General features: G+C 40.3%; 1 protein-coding gene across 1 annotated transcript; it reads left to right on the top strand.

Annotated features, from left to right (window-relative positions):
• The first annotated feature begins 565 nt into the window (after positions 1-565).
• Positions 566-25,262, top strand: snrkb (SNF related kinase b). The gene is made up of 6 exons (XM_065291627.1): positions 566-886; positions 6,043-6,720; positions 18,740-18,881; positions 20,110-20,322; positions 20,595-20,705; positions 21,476-25,262. Exons 2-6 carry the CDS (start codon positions 6,132-6,134, stop codon positions 22,599-22,601), a joined length of 2,181 nt encoding a protein of 726 aa, XP_065147699.1. The 5' UTR covers positions 566-886; positions 6,043-6,131; the 3' UTR covers positions 22,602-25,262.
• Positions 25,263-25,517: the final 255 nt, after the last annotated feature.

Raw genomic sequence — 25,517 nt, 5'->3', positions numbered from 1 at the left:
CAGAAACATAACATTTCAGGACAGGCAATGTGTAATCAAGTTTGTTTATACATCATTTCCCACAAAGTTGTAGGTTAATTCCCCAAGTCTGCTAACTTCTAAGCGGATCCTTTGCTAGAATCCTCCAGTATAGCCTACTAAGTTCAGCATTGCTTGAATGTATAAGTTGAACAAGTTCACTCATCCATCCACTTAGCATATACAATTTGATAATAAATTGAGAAGAATGCCATTTTAAGCAGTTTTTCCATTCACTCCCTTGCCTAATTATAGCCATGTTGCATAAGAGTGTTCTTTAGACTTCAGAAATATTTCTTCATGTGGCCCTGCCTTGCCTCAGAGCTCTCTCTCTCTCTCTCTCTCTCTCTCTCTCTCTCTCTCTCTCTCTCTCTCTCTCTCTCTCTCTCTCTCTCTCTCTCTCTCTCTCTCTCTCTCTCTCTCTCTCTCCCTCTCTCTCTCTCTCTCTCTCCCTCTCTCTCTCTCTCTCTCTCTCTCCCTCTCTCTCTCTCTCTCTCTCTCTCTTTAAGTCTGTCTCTTTCTGTCTGTCTCTCTCAGTCAAGTCCGGGTAAGCTGGAATGCATTGACGTCAGAGGAGGCAGAGCGCGAGAGCAGAAGTGAGCGTGCGAGCACTGCGGAGCCTCGCGCACATTGGAGAAAAAGAGCTGCGACGCGCGGGCCGCTACTTGCCTCGTCCTTATCGGACAGCAGGCATCATAATTCATAAATAAGCAATAATAACGGAAACATATCGTACGTTTGCAGATATTTGGAAGCGAACATTTTTATTTAATCACCCAAAAGAAACACAGAGGCGAAGCTGATAATACTATTCACAGCGGATGTTGTTGCCTAAAGACGCATGAATCGCCGTATATCACTTCATATGGTAAGTTATAATTGTAGAGATGAAAAGCGTTTTGTGTGTTTACGTGTTTGTCCAATCGAATGCATATCGTCAGCGCAGGTGTGTGTGTGTGTTTGTGTCCGTGTTGTGCGTCATTGAGATACAGACGAACTCAAGACTGCGCAGCTGAAGTTCATGCTGCTGAAGTGAACCAGCAGTGATTCAAGTGTAGGAAACAAAAGCAATAGAAGCCATTACTGAAATTATAATGGATTTAATGGTTAGAATAAAGATTGTATTGGTTTAATGGTAACAATAATGATCTAAATATGCTTTATATTCCCATATGTCTGGCTTAGATGTAGCTCACGCTGGGTCAGATGCTGGCCTGCATCTTGTTTCTATCCAGTCTCTCTCCTCCACACACACACACACACTCAGTATGGATGTCACCCTATCCGTCTCTCTATATAGACCCAGCTCTGTGGGGAAATCCACTGCTTAATTTTTAGCAATGATAAATAAAGACAGGACAGATAGAAAGGGCCATGCATGCATTATTTTGCAGTGCAAAAGTGCAAAAAGCGTCCACAGTTAAGGTGGAATATGGTTTGTCGAAAAAAAAAGCTGATGAGAGAGCTAGTTTTTGTTCAATTTGTTGCTAATATATTATTCAACGCAATGGATTATGTGTGACGTGAAATGTCTCGTAAGGCAAATCTTTATACAGGTATGACCTCTGTGCTCTGCATTAGTGCCCAGATGCATACTTGAGTAACTATAGCATGTTCCCAAAGTCCTAGACTCAGCATTGTATGTGCATACATGTGTATAAGTGCATATGCGCATGCTGGCAGACTAACAAGTTTGTGGCAGTGGTCCTTTTATGCTTACGATTGAAATGCTGTGTGTGCGCTCATATGTCAGGTCATTGTGTTATTGCAGCAGTATTCTGAGACACATCGACCTCATCACAAGATCCAAAACAAGAGAGGAGATCATACACTTTTAGAAAAAAGGTACAAAAGCTGTCACTGGGGCAATAAGCTTTTAAAACGTACACTTTTGTGCCTAAAGGGTGCATATTAGTACCTTAAAGTTATATATCTATACCTAAATGGTACATATTGGGGACTTTTTTAAGGGTACAGTTCCAGTGTCCTTTTGTAGCTTTTGCAATGTGTAAAAATACAATTGAAATTGTAAATCTTTCTAAAAAAAAAAGTTTGTGTCTTAAACAAGCACAGACCACAACAAGCGGCGGGACATTTCTTCGGTTGCTTGTTTTCTGTTGTTTTGAAGCCCCGCCCACTGTGAAATGCATATTGAAACAGTACATTAAACATGAAATATCTTACGATTTCGCATTCAGTTTGGACACACAAGTTGCATCACTTATGCTTAGACATGGTTACGATTAGAGAAAATATTACAATGATGTGCATTTATGTGTTTCACATTGCCCATCAGTTATTCTGCAAAACCAGCAAACTAGAATTAAAGATGCAATGTGGGTTTTTAGCGGCATCTAGCAGTGAAATTGCGAAATGCAACCAACCTCAATTTCGAAAGGCAATGAGAAGCTACGGTAGCTACCACAGGACAAACATATCGTCTGAGACGACATAGTTATAAAATGCACTCTGTAGTGCAGTTTGTCCATTTAGGGCTACTGTAGAAACATGGCGGCGATTACCATGTAAGGGGACCTGCGGTGTCTGTAGATTAAAACAGCTCATTCTTAAGTAATAAAAACGATAAAGTTTATTATGTAAGGTCTTTATACATCACTGATACTATAAACCATTTTATTGTTTGTACACAATGATAACGTGGCAACGTATGCGCGCGCATATAGGGAACAGAAGTACGGCAAGAATCAGCACTGAAGCAACACAGACAGAGAAAGTTATTTCAAAAAGTTAACTTTTTCAACACAGCTACCAGATCCGTGTCATATAGTGGAGTGGATAGAAGACGTTAGCAGATGGGCAAATATAAAGTGGCCAGATACATATATACGTATATTAGTGCAACCAAACGCAACAACCAGACATTTTGATGCTGGGAAACCACCAACAACACCACTTCTGTTGCGTGTAAAAGGGTCTATAGTTATGTATATTACATTGCATTTCTCTTTTAAAAGTTACACATTGCCACATAAATATATATACACATTGCTATAGTATACACACACTCCTATACATTTGCTTTGTGTTGGCAGTTGAAATGATTTATGTGTGTGAGACTGTAAGTGGTGGTGTACACGTTAATGCACTCCGAACAGTAGGCACGCAAGCTCCCACTGCACCATGCTGACCTCACCACCATGAATGTTGCATGATGGGAACATTTGCAGATGAGATCATATTTAAAGGAAACCCCATTTCAACCTCCCTAACTCCCCGCGTCTCTTTCATAGCCCACCCTCCTCTAAAAAAGAGAGGATGACTCATCCTTTCACACCTCTCCCCGGTACATCTTGTCGAACCGCAAGCCTTCTGACAGCCCTGCGAATTAGTTTGTGTGTTGTGTATCTGCGTGCAAATGAGTCGGGGTCTGTTGTTTTCGCATGGAGAGTGACAAAGGCCCTGGCATCTCTCGTTCAGGCAGCGGACATTTTCTCATGGTGTTCAGAAATGCTGAGCCTGCTGGTTTCCCCTCGCTTCGACGAGCGAAGGAAGAGAAAGAAAGGTGTAGGGGAAATGCACCGTCTGTGTAACTGCGAAAGTCCCTCCGAACTGCGGATGCTGAGGAACGCTATCTAGAGGAAGCATGGTGTGTGCTCCGTGCTCCCAGTAGGAAATACCCGGGCAAGTTTTGATTTGCAAACGGTAGAGCAGAGCATGGAAAGGGTGGGAAGCCCTATCCTTCCTCAAAATGAAGGCCAGCCGGTCTTTGTTATGTCCTTTGTGTTGCCTTGTACTCTGTTTTTCTTTCCTTACCAAGCTTTTTATTTGCCATCTATCTTATTGGCTTACCACTAAATAAATACATTACACAAAAGCCTACCAAACATCAAAGTTTTGTTTTCCAGTTCAACAGTAGCAGAGTTTCAGTTAACATTGAGGATAGACCCAATAATAAAACCAACCTTCTTATATGTAACACAAAACCATTTAATAAAAGTAAAAAGCTTATTTTCAGCTATATCAACTTCATTTTCTTATACAATGCTTGCATAAAGACTAGAAATACTTTATGTAGTGCAAAAAAACGATGAGACAGAATAACAATAACAGAAGTTTCATTTTAAGTGTACTATACCTATAAAACGCAATGTTTATCATTCACTGTATGTGTCAATGCATTATTATTAAGTGAATGTGTTACAGTATGTATAGACAATAACATTGAGTCTTTGTGTTTGTTTGTTTGCGTGTGTGCGTGCCAGGCTGTCACAAACACTCAAACCATCAGACAAAGGGCAGGTCATAATTAGCAGCATTGATTGAGACAAGAAAATCCAGAGAGTCCATTTGCTGTGTGCGTGTGTGTGTGTGTGTTATCAACCACATGTGTGCGAGTGTCTTTAGACTGCTATAATAGCATTAGTGTTCTGTTCAACCTCTAGCGTTGGTCATTAACTATTCAGCTTCTTCCATCACACCACACACTAATAATGATATCCCATTACAGGCATTGATCTACACCATTTGCGCTACGCCCCGTCACCCGACTCCTCTGGTGCAGGTTCCAAAATGCACTTTACTTTTTCCACTTATCAATTTTTTCTGTTCATATTTTTTACTAGGCTTTATATCTCTCTCTGTGTGAGGAATTAATTCTCATTTAAGTTACGTTATATTTTAAAATTCCAAACCAAAATGAAACGAGAATGAGTCCGTCAATTTCGTTTGGGTGTATGAAAACTAAATATTTGAACAAAATCGTCTTCTTTCCTCATTTGTAAATGTTGCATTGGCAATCGGTTATCTTCGAAACATAAGTTTAGATATTTATAATGAAATTCAAGAGCTTTCTGAGCCCCCATAGACAGCACGAAAGCAGCGCATGCATGATGTTGTGCGTTAGCCATAGACATAAATATATACATAGATGCTTCATTAACGTCGAGGTATATTATGTATGTGTGTATACTAGAGATGCACGATATATGTTTATAGAAAATTTAAAGAGACATCAGTAGTTTAATGTTCAATATAACGGTCAATGATTAACATTCAGAAAATTTTATCTTGAAATTTTTGTTAATGCAAGTTTAACCACCAAACTATCGGCATCAGCAGATATCAGGCTATCAGTTGAAAAATGTAATATTGGTGCATCTCTAGTGTATACAGTATGTATTTTCATTCTTGGGTGAACTAACCATTTAACAATTATTTGATTTTACAAAAGATGTCAAGTGATGTCACTATAGATGAGTTACTGTATTAGCATGCTTTGTTTACGTATGTCACTTCCATGTTCGCAATAGAAAGTCATATTCATGTTCACACATGTATTGTCACTCCCTTTCTATTTTATAATAGATGAATAGTACACTGTTAGGCAACAGGATGTTTTGTTTTAATTTGTTAATAATGGTAACTAGTATACAGAAAAATGTTGTTATAGATATACTGTAACAAAAGTATTGTTATTGTGGTTTTTTGAAAGATTTAAAAGTTTTACAAGGAAAGGTCTCACAATACTGTACATGTCTTGTTTTAAGTTGCCGTATAAGAGGAGTACATAAACCTGTTAGACGGCTTACCTTTCACTCCCACACATACATTCACCTTCATCTATTCAGTAATGTGTGCGGGTATGTGAAAGTCAAGTGGTGTTCGTATCTAAATGTAGCAGCATGTTTTTCAACACTAAGAACACTTTTAAAATGAAAGGTTTCTTAAAAGGGTTATCTAACCTGATGCCAAAAAGAAAACCTTTTAGAGATCACTACACTTTAAAAATGTTGGGTTGTTTCAACCTATGGTGACTCAGTAGCATACTGTGTGGCCTAAACAAAATGCTGGGTTTAAATTAACCTATGGTGGGTTGTTTCAACTCATAGTTCAAATACAAACATTCTAGGTTAAATTAAACTAATGGATGGGTTTGTCCATATTTTATCAAACGTTTGAGTTCCACCCACCATTTTTTTTACAGTTTAAAGGTAAAACAAGGTATAAAATGAAGAGTCAGCTGTTTTGTATTTAATATGTATTTTTCTCTTTGTGTTTATGCAGGTGATGTCTCATTAAATCCCTAGTTTCCATCAGCAATCTCTGGTAACAGAGCCTGACCCTGCAACTGTACCTCTACTGCTTGATCCAAGATGGCTGCCACCAAAAGCGGTTACGAGGGCAAAATAGCCGGCTTATACGACCTAGACCGCACGCTAGGCAAAGGCCATTTTGCCGTGGTCAAACTAGCCCGCCATGTTTTTACGGGACAACTAGTGGCCGTCAAAGTCATTGACAAGACCAAGCTTGACGACTTGGCGACCGGCCACTTGCTTCAAGAAGTCCGCTGCATGAAACTGGTCCAGCATCCCAACGTTGTGCGCCTTTACGAAGTCATCGATACGCAAACCAAGCTCTACCTCATCCTGGAGCTGGGCGACGGAGGCGACATGTACGATTACATCTTGCGTCACGAGGGCGGGGTGGCCGAAGACACGGCTAAAGTGCATTTTGCGCAGATCGTCCGAGCCATTGCCTACTGTCACCGACTGCACGTCGTACACAGGGATCTGAAACCTGAGAATGTGGTCTTCTTCAGGCAGCAAGGGACAGTGAAGTTAACGGATTTCGGCTTCAGTAACCACTTTAAGCCCGGGACCATGTTGATGACCAGCTGTGGTTCGCTGGCGTACTCCGCCCCAGAAATACTGCTGGGTGAAGAATATGACGCTCCTGCAGTGGGTAAGAAGTGTCTGCATTTCTTTCTATATTCCTGTTGCTTTATCTGGTTCATTTTAGGGATGTGCAACATATGCGCAAAAATGTACTAGAGCATTGTGTAGGCTGATTTTGGGCTAACAAAACCATGATTGGACACATTTCTTAGAGGAATGTTTACAAAAGTATAAGACGTGTTAATGGGTGACTACCCAACCATAGTGACCCATTTCCAGTCTGTTTCTGTGTCAGTAAATCAAATTTCAGTAGTGAATTCGTACTTCAATTTATATACGGCACAGTTAAATTAATCCACCCGGGGATTAAGTTGCACAAGCCACTAGAATGCTGGAGCTTATTGCTGTCCTCGTGCACTTAGTATGTTCCCCCTCGTTCTCGTCCTCCCTTTCTTTTGGTGTTAATAGAGACCGTTTTCGAAGCGGAAACCTTTTACTGAATAAACGGCTAATCTGCGCTCCGGCAGGGGTTCGACTGTGAAAGTTTGTTTAGGGGTCATACATATACGATTCAAATCCAGCTGCATTCACGTGCGCCAAATGGGGAAATGTTATGGTCTTTATTTCCTAGATCAGGGGTCTCCAACATGGTGCCTATATCAACAAGTAAAATAAAATAAAATTAACAAGTAAAACAAAAAAGTTTTGAGTAGACTATATCCTTCTATAAGTAGCCTTCAAGTTTTATCCATTGTGGTAGCCCTTGCTCACAAAAAGGTTGGAGACCCTTGTTCTAGATTGAAAGAAAAAGAGGTTCTTGATGGTTTACTTACAGTATATTAGTGACACTGCAAAAAATACAAGTATTTTTGTATTGTTTTCCAGTATTAATATCTAAAAATGTTTAAATCAAGATATATTTACTTGAGAAGCAAAATTATCAAAAGATGAGACGAAAAAACGGTAACCGAATTTGCTAGTGGGGTAAGACAAATAAATAAAAATTTAACGTATGTTTTCAATTCATATCCTTGTTTCCCATTGAAGCGCCGTACTTTTAAAAAAACGTCAGGAGCTGGCGGGTTTTGTCCGTTGTGAGCGCCCGACATATTTTCTCGCATTCATTGCTGAGCGGCCAGAAATATGTTCAACTTTGGGTGAAGCACTCAGCTTAGCATTTATCACTCAGTCATCCATTAACAGTGAAAGAGAGACAGGACAAATACAACAACAACAACCAACCTTCACATCGCACAACGACTGATAAACAAAACAGACGCTTAGCTGAAGAAATGCTGGCAAGCTCCCACAGTTGGTGGCATTTTAGACATGTTTAAACGCTTTGCTTTACACGCTAGCTAAGGACTAGCGCAACTTCAATAAAGCGCAAATTTCTGGTGGGCGATTTACTGACAAATGTTAAAGGTGCAGTGTATAAATTTTAGCGGCATCTAGTGGTGAGGTTGCGAATTGCAACCAACGGCTCAGCTCACTGCTCACCCCTTGCTTTTGAAACCCTTAGAGATTCCGCCACCGGACAAACATGTCATCATCGGAGACAACTTAGTAAAAAAAGTTTGTCCGTTAAGGGCTTCTGTAGAAACATGGCGGCACAAAATGGAGACTTCCATGTAAGGGGACCCTCAGTGTATGTAGATAAAAACGTCTCATTCTAAGGTAATAAACACATAGCGGTTCATTATGAAAGGTCGTTATACACCCCTGATAATATAGTTTTGTATATTATGTTGCATTTCTGTCAAGAAATCCTTAAAAAATTACACACTGCACCTTTAAAGGGACTTTAAGTATTTTATTAGTTAAAATCAATGTTTTTATTCATAAATATGTCCTTGTTGGTGTCAAATGACCTCTGCCAATGATCTGACTTTTCTTTGTAAGCTTAGAATTTCTTCTCTTTATTTACATTGGGCGGGTAAGTCCAAGGAGGCTTCCATGTCGTTCCGCCATACTGATAAACTATAATAGCAGAGAGGGACAAAAACTACTAGCCTACTGCAACGTGTTTCCACAAAGCGTTTTCATTCAGAACACATGAACCAGCTGAAGCGGACAAGGAGATCAGTGAGTACATAACGGCTACCGTAGTTGCAACACGCATTTAGAAAAGCGAGGCGCTAGAGAGCACTATTCGTTTGAATGCAAAATACAATTTCACCACTAGATGGGGTAAAATCCTACTTACTGTCTCTTTAAAGAACAGAGGCACAAAAATGTAACGGCCGTAATGAACAACACAATCTATCAAGAGCGGTAGAAGTTAATATAGGATTACTTTTAGGTGTTAAATAACAGCGCAAATACCAGTAAGCTGCGGACCGCAAATCTTAGTAAATGGCGTTGCGTGATTCGTTTAAATACTCTCCTCCTATAAATTCCCATAAATCACGATGGTGGGTTAGATGTCAACACAAATTGTGTTTTGTAGATCCCAGCATCGATATTAACCATCGATTCATATTTTTTAACCCTCCGTTACAGTGGTAACACAAAATGTGTGGTTGCTACAGTGCAGTACATATTTGCATTGTTTCTGAAAGTGCTTTGTTGGCACCAGCTAGTATTTGCTTTAATAGCTTGTCTACGAAAAATGTTGAGAATGAATGTGAAGACTCGTAGAGTCACGTTCCTCCAATTCATCTTCCTTTCTATTGTTCAAACCAAGTCCCCTAATAAGCTCTGAAAGAGAGAGAGATGAATAGGTAAAGAGACATGGATACAGTGAGAGAGAGAGAGAGAGAGAGAGAGAGGCTTTACAGGACACTTAAGCTTAGCAGAAAAATGAAGAGCAACGCTTCTCTATTGATTCCAATCAGACTTGCTAGCCCAGACGTGTGCTGGCACATTTATTAATATCATATTTGCCTGAAGTTTTCTTCTTTAAGCGTCATATGACGATGGGACAGTAATTCTCACTGAGGTTGCATGTGCCAGGATTAGAAACACACAAAGTGGGTCAGCCTCCTCTAAAACCCAGCAAAGCGTGTAAAGGAGGCTGCGCATGCACACAGGTTTGTGACATACGGACGCCAGGAGCGCACAGACCCGAGTGTGCGCCTCGCTTCTCCCGAAATCAACCCACTCTGTAGATCTAGAGCAGATAAGGCCTGAATACTGAGTGATACAGTTGGGTGTCCAATGTCTATGATTCTGACTGACCTATGCTAGAGCATCGCATTAGCTGCACAAAACATTGTGGGTATGATCCCAAGGAACACACATAATGATAAACTGTGTAATGCATTGTAAGCCACTTTGGATTAAAGCGTCCGCCAAATGCATAACATGTAATAAGTGTTTCTTATTTGTTTTGTGTACCCGACCGTGTTTTGTTACATGTGATTGTACAGATGCATCTGTTTATTTCACCTGGCCCAATGGCACGCTGCCCGGTCCTAGTGGTTTTATCAGTTTCTGAAGTTTGTTGGGCACAAGCTGGCATCTTTTAGGTTGTCTGTACAGCCTTTCTGTCTAGTAGTTTTAGGTCAAGTTGGTGCCATTAACCTCAGTAGAGAGAGATAGGATGTCTTTCCATTCAAAGCGGTTTTCCTCTGCTGTAAAGCCGATATCTGTTCGAATGTGTGTCAGTGGTGTGTGTGTGTGGTTTTATTTATTGCTGGTAATCAGCCGGTGACTCTAATCCACTCATCCCAACATTCAAGCTCACACACATACGCACATTAAAGCTGTAAATGCCACTGTATTCACAAGCAATATAATACAAATGAACCCAGTGTGGTTTAGTGCTAAATGTGTGTGTGTATACTTTTAGTTCACAATTGGGGAGGGGGTTACATAACTATAAATTGGGAACAAAACTATCCCCAGATGTGAGCTAATTTAAGAGACAACCTTCCGCTGGGAAATTCGGGGACATTTGGTCATGTACTCACTTTGGACAAAATTATCATGAATTACTTTTTTACTTTTAACTCTTTCCCCGCCAGCGTTTTTTACCTTTATTTGTTCTCTTTTTATCACCTCTCATATATGGGTAGGTTTTTAAAAAATACCAACATTTTGAACAAAAAGCTGAAATAATTGTGTTTTTGTGAAGGACTTTTGATAGAGATCAGATTCAGAGCAATCATCAAAACATACACAGAGCTCTTACTGTTTGCCCTAAGTGGTTGTTTCCGGGATTTATACTTGGGTAAGAGCGCCACCTGGTGGATAATAGCGGAAATACGGATTGCCAGAAAAACTCGTAATTGGCAGGGAAGCGTTATCTCTTAAAGGTGCAAAAGAGGATGTTTGTTTTATACATTTTTGCAATATTACTTGAAACTGCCTTTACTAAATGATAAAAGACTATTTATTAGCTGCACTGAAAGTAATAATATTAATATACGTCATCTGTGCACAAGATAGGGCCTTAAAAACATCAGCCAATTGCTCATGCGGTCATCGCATAAGCGATTGGCCCTCTGGCTTGTCAATCACTACCATTATGATCCTTGTGAGAGACGTGGGCGCTCCAGTAACTAAACACAGGCGACGCATGGGCATAGCGCATGAAACTCCGTCTTAAGTTTCGTTTTTTTTTATTGTCGATCCTGGTTTCCTCCTCGAATTTGCACCACGGTAGAGAAGAAACTCGGAGGACGCAAAAGAAAGACTTTTTTAAGCCGCTGGGAATAGGAGAAAATTGTCAGAAGAACGTAATCTAGCCAGAGTCGTTATTGGAGAAACATTTTAACCCTGAAGAGCAATGAAGGAACCGAGAGGTGTCAAGACAGACGCGCAGTTCGCAAAATTCTTCCCGACAGGTAACAGTGATTATTCTTTCTTTGGGGAATAATTATTGTTGTACTGTTATTCAAGTATATTGACGTTGTTCTTGTACTGTAGTTGTAAGGCAGTGACCAGTCTGCTACATGCTAGTTGAAATGGGAGTAAGTTAGCGTAGACTGATCTAATGTTTTAACGTCTTATTTGTTTATTATCAAATCATTTCACATAATGAATCCACTGACGCGACACAGCATATGCCAGTGGTAAACAAACACTCGTGTTCAAATATTCGTGCACGAGTTTTGGAAGGCGTTCCATAGAAATAAGCCGTGAAGGAGGGAGGCTATTCTTACGCATTAGCTCATTTAAAAAACTCAGTAACCGTTTCTGGATTCTCAGTCGGCGAAAAACATCCTCTTTTGCGCCTTTAAAGAGCACCAATTATCTGATTCACGATTTTACTTTTCCTTTGTTGTGTAAGTGTGTATTAGTACATGTTAACGATATGCAAAAGGTACAAACCCAAAGTAAACGATGACGCGAGTTATCATCTCCAACGTAAATCTCTTTTCTTGGCATACAACAAACACACGGATTGTAGGCAACAGTTTACTTCCAGGACCGACGATCATTATCATAGTTCCTCCCGCTTCGGACTCACAGCCTGTAAGTTAACTCCTGTTAGCCTTGCATTGTGAGCGAATCTTTCAAACATGGTAATGAGCGTCTCATTTCCAGCTGATGTCAGAGGTATTCAGGCCAATCATAACTTACAGATTAGCTGGCCAATCAGGGACACAGCACTTTTCAAATCTGTGCGTTTCAGGAAGAAAGTGAAATCTGGAGCTACAAAAATGTACAGTATGTGTAAAATAATGTGATTTTGAAGTACCATAAACCACGCAAACACATTATATTAAACCAAATAGACAGAATAACATTATTTTTAGCAATGAAATAGGTGCTCTTTAATTGACGAGTTAACTCGTCAATGGCTGGGAAAGAGTTAAATATGCAAAACCCCTTTTTTTGTTTGTTTGGCTTAGCTTTGTGAGTGAATATTTCAAGAATGTCTTTTAAAATATGTATTAATGCGCTGAAGACCTATTTTTAGAGACATTTATAGTGATTCTTATTTTTGACAGCCCGGTTGCCAGATGAGAGAGAATGCTGGGCTAGTACTATTCAGATATGGATGTTTAGTTGAGCAATGTCCAATGTGTTCAGCTCCATAGTGTGGGTTAGCAGTGTTCTGGGCTTAAGGAGGTTGCATTTGTCGTCCCCATACTATTACTTTGCAAAATAGACAAATACATTTTACAACTTTAATACAATTTAAATACAAAGCCTCCGAAATGAGCCGCAGATTTAAGTTACATGAAGCTGGTTTGTAACTTGCAAACAATAAAAACATTGAAAATGTATAAATTAGCAGATACATTTACCCCATAAGTGTGTGTGTTTGTGTGTGTGTGTGTGTGTGTTTGAGATATCAGTCAGTCAGTATCCCAGCTTATCAGTATCAGAACATCTCAGATCAGCCGTGATCCTGATGACATTGAGCTGTTTTACAGCTCACTGCTTCATCTCAACTGATAACAGATACTTTTACTGACTGACACACACTTGTGTTAGATACAGAAGGTCTGCTGTGTGTATGGGCATATACTGTATGTGTGTAAGCAGTAGGATTTGTGTGCCGTGAAGCAGGACAGTCCAGTGATAATGAATACAATAACAGAAAATGAAAGACACTTAAAGGGATAGTTCGGCCAAAAATGATATCAAACCCATGATTTACTCACCCCCAAGCTGTCCGAGTTGCATATGTCCATTGTTTTTCAGACAAACACATTTTCGGATATTTTAGAAAATGTTTTAGATCTTTCAGTTAATTAAATGTGAAGTTACGGGGTCTACGACCTTCAAGTCCAAAAAAAGTGCGTCCATCCTTCACAAAATAAATCCAAACGTCTCCACGATGATAAACAAAGGTCTTCTGAGGGTAATCCGCTCGGTGTTGTTGTAGAAATATCCATATTTAAAACTTTATAAATGAAAATAACTACATTCCGGTAGCGCCGCCATCTTAGTCGCGTCCGCATTCAAGATCAGAGCTTTACGCAGCCTACGGAGGCTACTCTGCTGCTGCTCTGTGTCCTTGCCCTCTGAATTTGTCATACGTCACTAAGAAAAGTGTGTACACTACGCTAATACTCTCTCCTGAATACAGAGGAGTCTAAGATGGCGGCGCTACCGGAAGGTATTTATTTTCGTTAATAAAGTTTTAAATATGGATATTTCTACAACAACACCGTGCGGATTACCTTCAGAAGGCCTTTGTTTATCATCCTGGAGCCATTTGGATTTGTTTTGTAAAGGATGGATGCACTTTTTTTGGACTTGAAGGTCGTGGATCCCGTAATATTACATTTAATCAACTGAAAGATCTAAAACATTTTCTAAAATATCCGAAAATGTGTTTGTCTGAAAAACGATAGACATATGCAACTCGGACAGCTTGGGGGGTGAGTAAATCATGGGTTTAACATCATTTTTGGCCGAACTATCCCTTTAAGAGGGTCGCACACCGGACACGTAGCTCAGTGACACGCAGCGCCGTTTTAAAAAAATCAAACAAATTTTTTTCTGTGAGTATACACACACTGACACCGACAGGTGGTGCCTGTCCGCGGCGCCCAGCTATGACTCAGGCAGTTGCTCAAATCCCTGTCGCGCCACATAGTTTAACATTAAATAACATCATATTTGTCCCAAATCATTAACGATTAACATTGGCTGCTAACGAATATTTAGCATTTTGAAGTAGACGCTATCTGACTAAGCTTGCGCTATTTAATGTGCACTTCCGGTGTACGATACCTCCGAGTTGTCTTAGATGCGACTTGATGCGGCGCTGAGCTGCGCGTCCAGTGTGCAACCCGCTTTAGATTATTATAGATTTTACATCTCAAAAAATATTAGTTTCTAAAATTTCCAAAAGTCCCCATGAAATCAAAATTCTAAATGTTTTGGCTTTTAGTATAAATATGTTGAGCCGTAAGGATATAGTGTGCTTCAAGTTTTGTGCTTCAAAAACTTTAGAAGAAAAAAAAACATTCAAAACTGTCTTCCACCAATTAGGATCAACAACTTTATGACATCATTCTGCATTTCAGCTTCTCTATCTAGGATTCTAGGAGGTGAGGTACTGTAAACTAAATGCTTTTGGCTATTTTTAAAGGGGGAGGTGCAACTTAGGTCCTGTCCCAAATGGCGCACTTCATGTGGACTTTCGGTTTTCTACTAGCCTTAAATTACGCATGCTCGCTTAGTCTACGAATCTGTACGGTGTCCCATCTGTCATTTTACGCTTCGAAGTGTGACGAGACATCCTACGTGAATCTTTCCCATTAAGGCACTTCAGTGATTTTTCTGGGCTTATTCAACAACATTTGCAGCAACTCGCCCCATGGTTATTTGAAAATGACGTTTACGTTAAAAAGCGAATAAAGCAAGTGCATAAATGTTTATTTAAAGCTTCAAAAGTATAGCTATAGCATTGTAATAAATTCACTTGCTAACCTGCATGTAAGGTTAAATCTAATATTGCTTTACCTGCATTATGTTGTCATGGCAACAAAGTAAAGCACACAAATAAGGTATGTGATTTTTCTCACACTAAATTCAAGTCAACAGATATAATGTTTACAGAAACATTGTCACTTATGTACCTAAACACAGGCTCACGTACAAGCTCCATGTTAGCCTTCATTGTGTTTTGTGTAAACTGCAGTCACATGGCACCCTGTTTAATCAAGCTAACAGTCACACTGACCCTAGATCAGCACATTGGGCCTCAGAGAGAATGATTGTATCTCATTTTTATGTAACTCTGATACTTATATCTCTTTATTATGCAAACTTAGTCCAAAATGCCTTCATTTGTAAATCAAATAGTGTATTTATTGTTCTGGATAAGATTTGGTGGAAACCGAATGCATAGTATTTGCAAAAGATTGGTGTCTCCATATGTATATTAAAAAATGTTTGGTCCATGAGCTAAAAGATACCATTGTATGGTAATGTTTTTGCCTTTGTCACATAATGCGTCTGTGTATCTGCCTGTTTCTGAGTAATTAGTAGGAACAGAGTGTACAGTGAGCAGAGAAGAGAGTTATTGTTTGCACAGTTAGAGACATTTGGACAGCGTTGTCTCAAGGGACTGTTTATCACACTTTACTTCTGCTTTGGTTCACACAGTAGTTGCCCTTTCACACAGAGATGATCTTCACACAATCACACACACACACACACACACACACACACACACACACACACACACACAAAGACCTTGGTGCAAAGTTCAAATCCAATCGTATTAAGCAAGTGTGAACGGCAAAAAAACACATGAAGTCCATTTATTTCTATTCATTGCATTTCAGAAAACATTTTGATTTGCACTACATCGGCGATTTGAGGACCTACAAAAAATAAACTTTCTTTTGAAGATAGGTTTCAAATGACAAGTTTTTAAAATTCTTTTAAAAATCTGAACTTCGGCGGATTTCCGCGCTGCTTTAACCAATCAGGACTTGCTGTAGTAGTGCGTGATTACAGGAAGCGAGCGGAGTCTCTGGGGAGTCGCAGAAGCCCCTTCCATGACACAAATTTCCGTGTGAATTTCTCGCAGTAGTTGCCCGCTTTCATGCGCGAATGTAGCGAGTGAACGCAAATGTTCAAGTGTCCAACTACGTGCGAATAGCCCCTACCGCGGCTGGTTTAAACGCAACATAAGTGTGTAAACGATGACGCGAGTTATCGTTTCCAACCATAGACTGTAAAAAAGATGGACGTAGTGTCCGTGACGTCACCCAAAGGTTTCTGAAGATCGTTTTTGAACCTTAAAGTAAGCTGTGCCTGCTTTCACCATCTTGGCCGCACTTCACCACGCATCACTCTCGAATATGCTAAAATGGGTAAAAAGGCGGGACCTGGGTGCAGCTGAGGTGATTGGTTGCTGAAACCAGTGGTTGTTCAACCGTCACTCAACTTTAAGGCTTAATATAATTTAAACGCAAAACATTCACCCCCTCACAGTTGTCATGAAGGGCAAAATTAGCTATTTAGACGAAAAACAATGTTTGTACCAGGCTGTAAACATATTATTTTCTACTGTAAAGTTGGGCATTTTTAACATGGGAGTCTTTGGGAATTGACTCCCTTTTGGAGCCAGCCTCTAGTGGCCAGTCGATGATTTGCAGTTTAAATCACTTCCGTATTGGCTTCGTCAGGGAGATCGGAAGCATGCCCCTCATCTCCAACGTAAATATCTTTTCTTGGACTACAACAAACACACGGATTGTAGGCAACAGTTAACTTGGGATTGGTGATGTAGACTGACATTATCATAATTCGTCCCGCTTAGACTACAGCCAAGTAGTTAACTCCTGTTAGAATTGCATTGTGAGCAAATCTTTTAAACATGGTAATAAGTGTCACATTTCCAGCTGACGTCAAAGGTATTCAGGCCAATCACAATGTACAGATTAGCTGGCCAATCAGGGACACAACACTTTTCATTTCGATGAGTTTTGTACAAAATCTGTGCGTTTCAGGAAGACACAGAAATATAGTATGTTGAAAATGTATTTTTTTAAACCATGCAAACACATGTATTATACCAAATACACAAAATAACATTGTTTTAGCAATGAAATAGGTGCACTTTAAAGTAGCCCAATTCTGTGGGAAAACCACGGACTTGGCAACCCTGGATTGGTGTTTTCACAAGACATTGTGTAACAGCACCAGCTACTGGCTTGGCATGCATAATACACAGTATTTTAGTTTTAGTTATTTTCATGGATTCGTGTGAACAAAGTTTGTTTTAATAATCTTGTTATATTTATGCAAAAAACGCAGTGGAACATTGTCATGTAAACATATCGCAAGTCTAGCTACCTAGGGAATTATAGAAATATTTATTCAATTTTATTGCATAAGCCTAGAAGGACCTGTTCACTTTAAGTTTTGATTTGGTAACTTCCCCTTTTTTCCTATTCCAAGTTCCTGTAGTGTGTCAATTTGAATTCAAATTCAAACTAATGGCTTGTGGCCAATTGTTTAATTGTGCATCTTACGCAACCCTGCACTAAACAGATCATGACTACCGCATGTGAAAACTCCTCACAGATCTGTGTGAAAGTGTCACACGCTAAACTGTAAAAAAAAAAAAAGAAGTCGGTCTTGTTGGTAAGCCACTATGGAAAATTACTCCACCAACTCAAACACGTTGTGGGCCCCTTAACTTTATTTATATTTATTTATGAACCGTTCACTGTGTTCTTGGATGTTACCAAGAATTCCTGGGATCCCAAGATGACTCAGAGTTGGGTGTGGAACACTTGTAGGGTAGCCTGGTCCAACCAGACTCTCGTACATTTATTTCATTTGTACAGAGAGTCTGGCCATGCTCCATTGCAAAGCGTTACTTCCATTAAGGAGGGTCCTCTGTTGAAGTTTAAAACTATTGGATCTGCCCACAAGTCACTCAGGATCTGCCATAGGCGATCGCTAACGTGTGGTCGTGACGTATATCATGCAACGAAACCGGCCGGAAACAACAAGTAAGAATAATCAGACAAACAAAACTTAGCAAACCTGGTTCTTGCTCCAGCTTTAACTTCTGTATATTCTGCAGTTTTGCAACAACGGACCGAATGGCTTTTCTCACGTCTTTCTCCGCTGCCATTACTGAACTACAACTCAAACTGACGCACGACCTCAACGTCATCGTTCTTAGCCACCCCCATCTGTTCGCTGATTGGTCCTGCAGATTTTTGCAGGAGAAAACGAAACTCTACAGAGCAGTTCCAGACGTAGTACTGAAGCGAAATGAAAATTAAGCGGAAGCACGTAGGAGGGCGGAGCCAGGCTACTTGTAGGGATGTTTTAGTGAGATTCTGTAGTCGGTTAATAAGGGGTTAACAGCATTTTATGACTGTTTTTTAATTTCATTTGAATTAAAGGCGGGGTGCATACTTTTTGAAAAACACTTCAGGCCGAGTACCAAACCACACTTTTAGCCAATCAGCAGTAAGGGGCGTGTCTACTAACCGACATTATTGTGTGACTGTGTTGCGTATGTGTGGGGCAGGTCTATCAAAAGAAGGGCCAGATTCTATTGGGGTAGGGGCGTGTCCATTTAGGTGATTTCAAATGTCAACATTGGCTTTCATAGATCATGCACCCCGCCTTTAAGTGAGCATGCACGTGTTTGTTTTTCAATAACGTATCCTGATTATAAAACATATATGTTTGTGTTTCAGATATCTGGTCATTGGGTGTGATTCTCTACATGCTGGTGTGTGGACGTCCACCTTTTCAAGAGGCCAATGACAGCGAGACCCTCATCATGATTATGGACTGTTGTTACACTGTACCCGACCACATATCTCCAGAATGCAAAGAGTATGTATATCAACTGTGCTGTATTACATTCCTGCAAGAACACATACATTTACATTTATATACATGAATATTAAGTTATTTAAAAAATTTGTATTCATGCATTTGTCACACTTTTATCCAAAGCGACACCGTGCATTCAAGGTTTACATTTTTTATCAGTATCCCACCTTGACATTTGCGCTGCTAATGCAATGCTCCACAACTTGAGCTACAGATATGACCTAATGTTTACGTTGGCCGTAATACCACCATGCCCACAAATCCCATTTTCTTTCTGACTCGACATGCTTGTGTAAACTGTTGGTGACAACCGCGCACGGTCAGAACATTATGTTTTAATGGATCGATTTCAAGAAAAACGCCACTCCCCCAGTCTGTTAACACTCTCATGCTAAACTTAATATCTACATGCAGACAGGAGCCCATATGAACATGCTGTTCTCTTTTTGTTTGCACCGGCCAATCGCATGCTTTGGTCATGACACACAGACTCAAATGCTTGACTTATATTGAGTTTAACAGGTCAAGAGGAATTCGTTTTTATAAAATCGCCTGTGATATACAGAGCTGGCAGACACAAGACTTGAGTTATTTTTAGAAAGTCCCTAAAGCGACAGCTCACAGGCTCCAGTTTAGGTCTGAATGGGTCAATTGTGCAAGCGTGATTGTGCGAATGAGACGCATAGTGTCTGGATCACATGATCTGCATCACATTGAAAAGCTTCTTTTTATAGGAATAATTTATTCTCGGTGGAGCAGAACGCTCGTGTCTTCAGGCAGACGTTGATCTGGATGTGCAGCTGTTGCTTTTTTCTCCTCTTTGCAGTTATTTAAGGTCTTGAGGTTAAATGCGCTGAGAGATTCCACTGATGTTCCAGGGAAGCGGAGCATATGGGATTATATTTACACATGCATAAACAAAAGGATATATCTCCTCCTGCTGGCCGTATAGCTGCTATTGGAACATCACACCAGTGGTTTCCAAACGAGGGGCCGCTAGATGGTGCCCCAGATTTATGAAATTTTATAAAACACATTAATTTATCATGAATTAATAAAACCTTAGAAACATAAGGCTACTAACCAACAGCAACTAGTTCCTTTTCATTCCATCTTTTCTGATGGCAAGATTCAATAATCGGCACTAAATGTTTTTATGACTGCACATGAAACGAAAGTATGACTAATACATTAACGGTGACAAAATCTCTCTTTATTTTTCTCTCAGTTTGATTTCACGTATGCTGCAGAGGGATCCCGCCAAGCGTGTGTCTCTCAATAACATAGAGGGCCATCCTTGGTTGCAGGGCGTCGACCCCTCGCCCGCCGGGTACACGGCTGCCCCGCTCGCCTCTCACCGCAGTTTGTTGCCCGAGGAGCACGAGTTCATACTGCAGGCTATGACCAGCGGCAACATCGCCGATCGGGACGCCATCCAGGAGTGAGTACCTGCTTGTTCTTTTTGGATATCGGGGTCCCCAAGCACAGTCTTGGAGGTGTCCGGCAAAGTTGAGCTTCAACCCTAATTAAACACACCTGAAGCAGCTCATTTAGGTCTTACTAAGCACACTAGAAACTTCCAGGCAGTTGTGATGAGACAAGTTGGAGCTAAACTCTGTAGGACACTGGCCCTCCAGGACCAAGTTTGGGCACCCCTGGCTTAGATGCTCTGTTCAAATGAATAAATTAACTTATTTATATTGTGTGTGTTAGAGCCTTGGAGGCTGACAGATACAACCACATCACAGCCACATACTACCTTCTAGGAGAGCGACTTCTCAGAGAAAAACAGGAGCAGTCCAGTCTCACACCTGAACAGAAACGGTACATTTTTGGGATATGCATAGTCACTTTCTTTGTATCACTGCTGATCAGACCAGAATAAGAGTCTGGGATGGTGGACCACACATACACAGCTTAGCATTTCTTCAGCAAAACTTGCTTAGCCATCACTGCTCATTCTTATGGTGAAAGTATTTCTGATTAAATTAGAAAACCTGTTGGGGAGACACCAGCTACCCATATTGGGATCAAAACCATACTGGGGAACGCAATCAAGAACCCACTATCCCACATTCCCACACTCCCATAGAGTTAAACATTTGGTAACCATTTTGTAACTCATTCGGCTGATCTCCAGGTATGGCGCCAACACTTTTAGCATAGCTTAGCACAATCCATTGAATCTGATTAGACCATTAGCATCGCGTTCAAAAATAACCAAAGAGTTTTGATATTTTTCCTATTTTAAACTTGACTCTTCTGTAGTTACATTGTGTACTAAGAATGACGGAAAATTAAAAGTTGCGATTTTCTCGGCAGATATGGCTAGGAACTATACTCTCATTCTGGCGTAATAATCAAGGACTTGCTGCCGTAACATGGCTGCAGGAGGCGCAATGATATTACGCAACACCTGAAAGTAGTCCCCTTAGTATCTTTTAATAGCACGGGACTATTTTCGGGCCCTTTAATGTTCATATGCGTCTGTTTGATTTTTTTTCCTGATAATTCCTAGAAATTCTTCTTTAAGATCACCAGCAAGGTGTGGCTTATATTTTTTTATTGAGCATTGTTATTGGTTCCCCCTACAGGAGGCCGATGTCTGAACCCCTGGACTTGGTGAGCCAAATGCCCCGGGCCGACACACTGAGAGGAGCCCCTCTGGGTCCCTTGGTGCCTCTCGGCTCTCTGTCCTCTGGATATACCCGAAAGGGTGTGAGCGAGTCCGGAGACCTAATGGCTCCCAGAGCAAACCGTCATGATAATTCCTTCAGTGATTTTTGTAGCCCGGCTCCATGTTTGACTTTCAGCTTGCGCCCTCTACCTCCCGACCAACCTACTGTCAAGAGCCTTGGAGCCTTACAGCAGATCTGTGAGGAAGAAGAGGATGAGGAGGATGAGAAGAACAAGGGTGAGGTGAAGCCTGAGGTGGTACCCAGAAGTCTTGGTCTGCTTCCTACCACAGATCTCTCTTCGAAGCCTTCTAGAACATTACAATCAGAGACTCGTAGGAGAACCAATAGGGCAAAAAGTAAGGTGATGGGAAACTGCGAAACACTATCTGAGGTGGAGGAACAAGAGGAAGGGGCGGAAGAGGCAGATAAGAAGAACTATATTACTATATCCATTGAACATGAAATAGAGAAGCCCAAAAAGGCGGAAGAGATCAACCACACAGAGCAACCTAGTAGAGCAACAGACCACCCTAGCGTTTCCTTAGATGCACATGATGAAAAACACAACCAAGGTGTGAAAACAGAAGGACCACCACCATCTCCTAGGTTGGATGTTGTGCAGTGCTGCTGGGGACAGCGTGAACCTTCTAAGGACATGTTAGAAAACAACAACAACACCCTAGCCAAACCCAAGTTACTTGAGGTTGGGGTCGTATCAACCCCTTGTGGTTCTCCAAGGTCATTACCTAGGAACCATTGTGTAGACCTAGGTCCAGATGGCGTAGAGATGCGTAAAACAGGGGGCGAAGTTGAGAAACCAGAAGAGGAACAGCCCAAACCTCAGAAAGGCCTCCATGGATCTAGGGAAACAAGTACAGACCCTACTATACGGCCCGACCCTATCAAGGTCAAGAACGTGAACTTGAGAGAACGTCTTTTGCAGTTTCCGCTCTGCGAGAAGGCCTTGTCTTTCAACATCCAGCCTACGTCTAAAGAAAAGCTTCTTCCATTCGCGCAGTATAACTGCTGTCATGTGTTATAGAGAAAAGACGATGAAGAAGAGAATCAAACTGATATCAAAAAAGCCCCCGGAGTTGGGTAAAGGACATTGTGTCCTCACCTCATAGTGTAACCTCAGAGGTGCTTTGCGACGAAATCTACTAATTGTACATCTTTATTTTCTTTCCTAACCCAGCATTCCTTGCTGCTTCCCTGTATGACAATTAACCTCCTAGCAATGCTGTGTATATGAACACCTGTATCTACTGACACTGCTCACTATATTCTGTGCTATCTCAGAGACTTTCTAGATCTAGAGTATGTCTTGACACCATAGGTGATTTAATTCAATAACTTTTAAACATTTTTGCACTGTAATGTCTTCATCACACTGAATATCACTAAGTTTAAATTTACTTAAACTGGAAGGACCACCCCTTATGCCGCATACACACCAAACGCGAAGCATCGCGTTCCTTGCTCTAGAGTACTCGCGGGATTTAACAAACTGCGCAAAGACTCATTTGAGGAGAATAGCACGTTTTCACGGCAATCGCGCCACCCAATTCGCGTCATTTGCAAGTTTGCATCTATTTGCATTTGTATAATCTAATCGCGCAAAAAGCTAAATTTTCGTTTTGTGTGTACGCCCCATTGCAGCGAGACGGGGTGAGCTTACCCAAGAACGATGAACAATGGTGAACAAGCAAACCTGAGAGCGTTTAAAGTGAGATTAATTCATAGTTGATTAAACGTTGAAATTATGCTGCGTACACACTAGAAGCGACTTAAATTATTTGCATGAGTAGTTTACGTACAAAGTCAATGCAGAGACGCAAATTTGCGCGGATGATGCGAATAACGCAAAATGGCCGAAGATGCGCAGAGTGAAAATATTTTACGCATCGAACGCAATGCTTTTGGTGTGTACACAGCATATAGTTCGGTAGTTTGTTGCTTTGTGGGCCGTGACACAAGTTGGTTCCTGGTACTCACCGAATTTTGAGAAGTTGCATGTTTTGGCACTGTTGCAGTTGTTTATGTGCCAGCTAGCACGTTAGCTCATGCTAGCATGTTAGCAACTTTACACCCAGTCAGCGGGTCGGGAAGAAGAACATTTGATACAGTGAATGGTGACGGCTTGGGAGCATGCTAAATCTGAACAGCTTAGCATAGCGTCAACATTTCATAAGCTGGGGATTGACCAGGGAATGATGCTAAATATATCTGTGATATATTTAAAAGCTAGATGATATCTTGAGCAGAGATTATACTTAAAAGACTTTTTATGAAATGGATATATAAGGCTGGTTTTCTGGAGATATATATTTTGGAGTTTGTTTTAAAACTCCCAACTCTAGGAAACGTGAAGCGTTCAACTATCAGCGTGAAAGCAAAGGGTTTTCGGTAACATGGTGCATCACGACGTCGAACATATTTTTTTTCTTTCGTCATCATCGACATGCGTTGTAATGGGGTACGCTCCATCATGTACAGTGTGTATATATCTTTTGAATGTGGTATGCTATTGGTATGTTGTTGTATGTTAACTCTTACATCGCATACAAAGCATTTAACCCGACCAAGATATCGCTCGAAGAATAGATTGACATTTAGTCGGCATCATAAAAGTCATGACCTTTTTTTAGTGTCATAGCTGTTGTAAATACATCCGAGTTGTATGCTAACATAGAGCTTAAAATTCACATTGATCCAGCCTTCACGTTGCTATGGCATGACTAAAGCTATAACGTTTTTAGCCTAGGAACAGATTTAACGTGTTATAAACCTTTAGATAACAGATGTTACTGGCTACTGTAAATCTGGTACTCCAAAGAACATCAGTACTGTTTTATCACATTCACACGTGTATAACTTTCTGAGCTACCCGTCACAGATTCTTAATGTCATCAGCTTAGTCACATAGTCAGTGAAAATGTTGTGCGTTTATTTTTATGTTGCAAAATGTTGGACCACGTATAAGCTTGACCAAAAGCACAAGAACATGAAATGAATAGGTGCTTTGGGGACAGATAAGTGAAATATGGACCTGAAAATTCCCTGAATTGGTGACCAAATGCATATTGTAAGTAAATGCATTGCTGTCGAGATACTGTATTGGCCAAAAATAACAAAAGGTCTGAGAACCCTGATCTAATACAGACCGAACTTAAAGCAATGGAGTGATGTAAATTCATGCTTTTCTTATGTTTTCATAATCAGCATTTTGTTATTATGTTTGATGTTTTTTTTATTTGACATTGGTCTTTATTTTACCAAGCAGCTGTACACATTTCATGACAAGAGTCAGATTTGGGTTTGTCTGTAGCCCCATTGACCCTTAACTAAAACTATGACTGTCTCAATGAGATTAATTTATTTTTATATTTATTTATTAAAACGGATTAAACTGCAATGTGTGTCATTGTGTTTTTTTTTAATGAAAGACTTTGGTACTTCTTTTTCTCAGAGGCATTCAATGACATAGACAGCATTCAGTGTTACAGCACATCAAGGGCTATTATATACCACTAGACATTTGCATAGCATTTTTACTGAAGCCACATGTGGGTAGATATTTACATCGGTAAAAACAGTTGTACAGTTCAGTTTTGATGAAATGTAAAACATAACCAAGGACAAAATCAGAGTCATTTCACACAAAACCACATTGGATTAAAAAAACAATGTAAAACGTTTTTTTTTTAATTATCATTTTTCTCTCATGTCATTTCAACCTGTATGATTTTCTTTCCTCAAAAGAATATTTACACTTTCATACAACATCAAAATCAAAAAAGCACACATTTTTAGTAACTTTATCAGATAGCACAAAAAGTGATTTTTGCTACCTATTTTATACTTTTCCGAGCTTTTAACAGAGCTTTATTTTCTGAACCTTAACCTTAAAGGAAAACACCACCATATTTCAATATTTACTATGTTTTTACCTCAACTA

This window comes from Paramisgurnus dabryanus, chromosome 23 (genome assembly GCF_030506205.2).
Source record: "Paramisgurnus dabryanus chromosome 23, PD_genome_1.1, whole genome shotgun sequence".
Taxonomy (NCBI): Eukaryota; Metazoa; Chordata; class Actinopteri; order Cypriniformes; family Cobitidae; genus Paramisgurnus; species Paramisgurnus dabryanus.
This window is presented reverse-complemented; position numbering and strand designations above follow the sequence as displayed.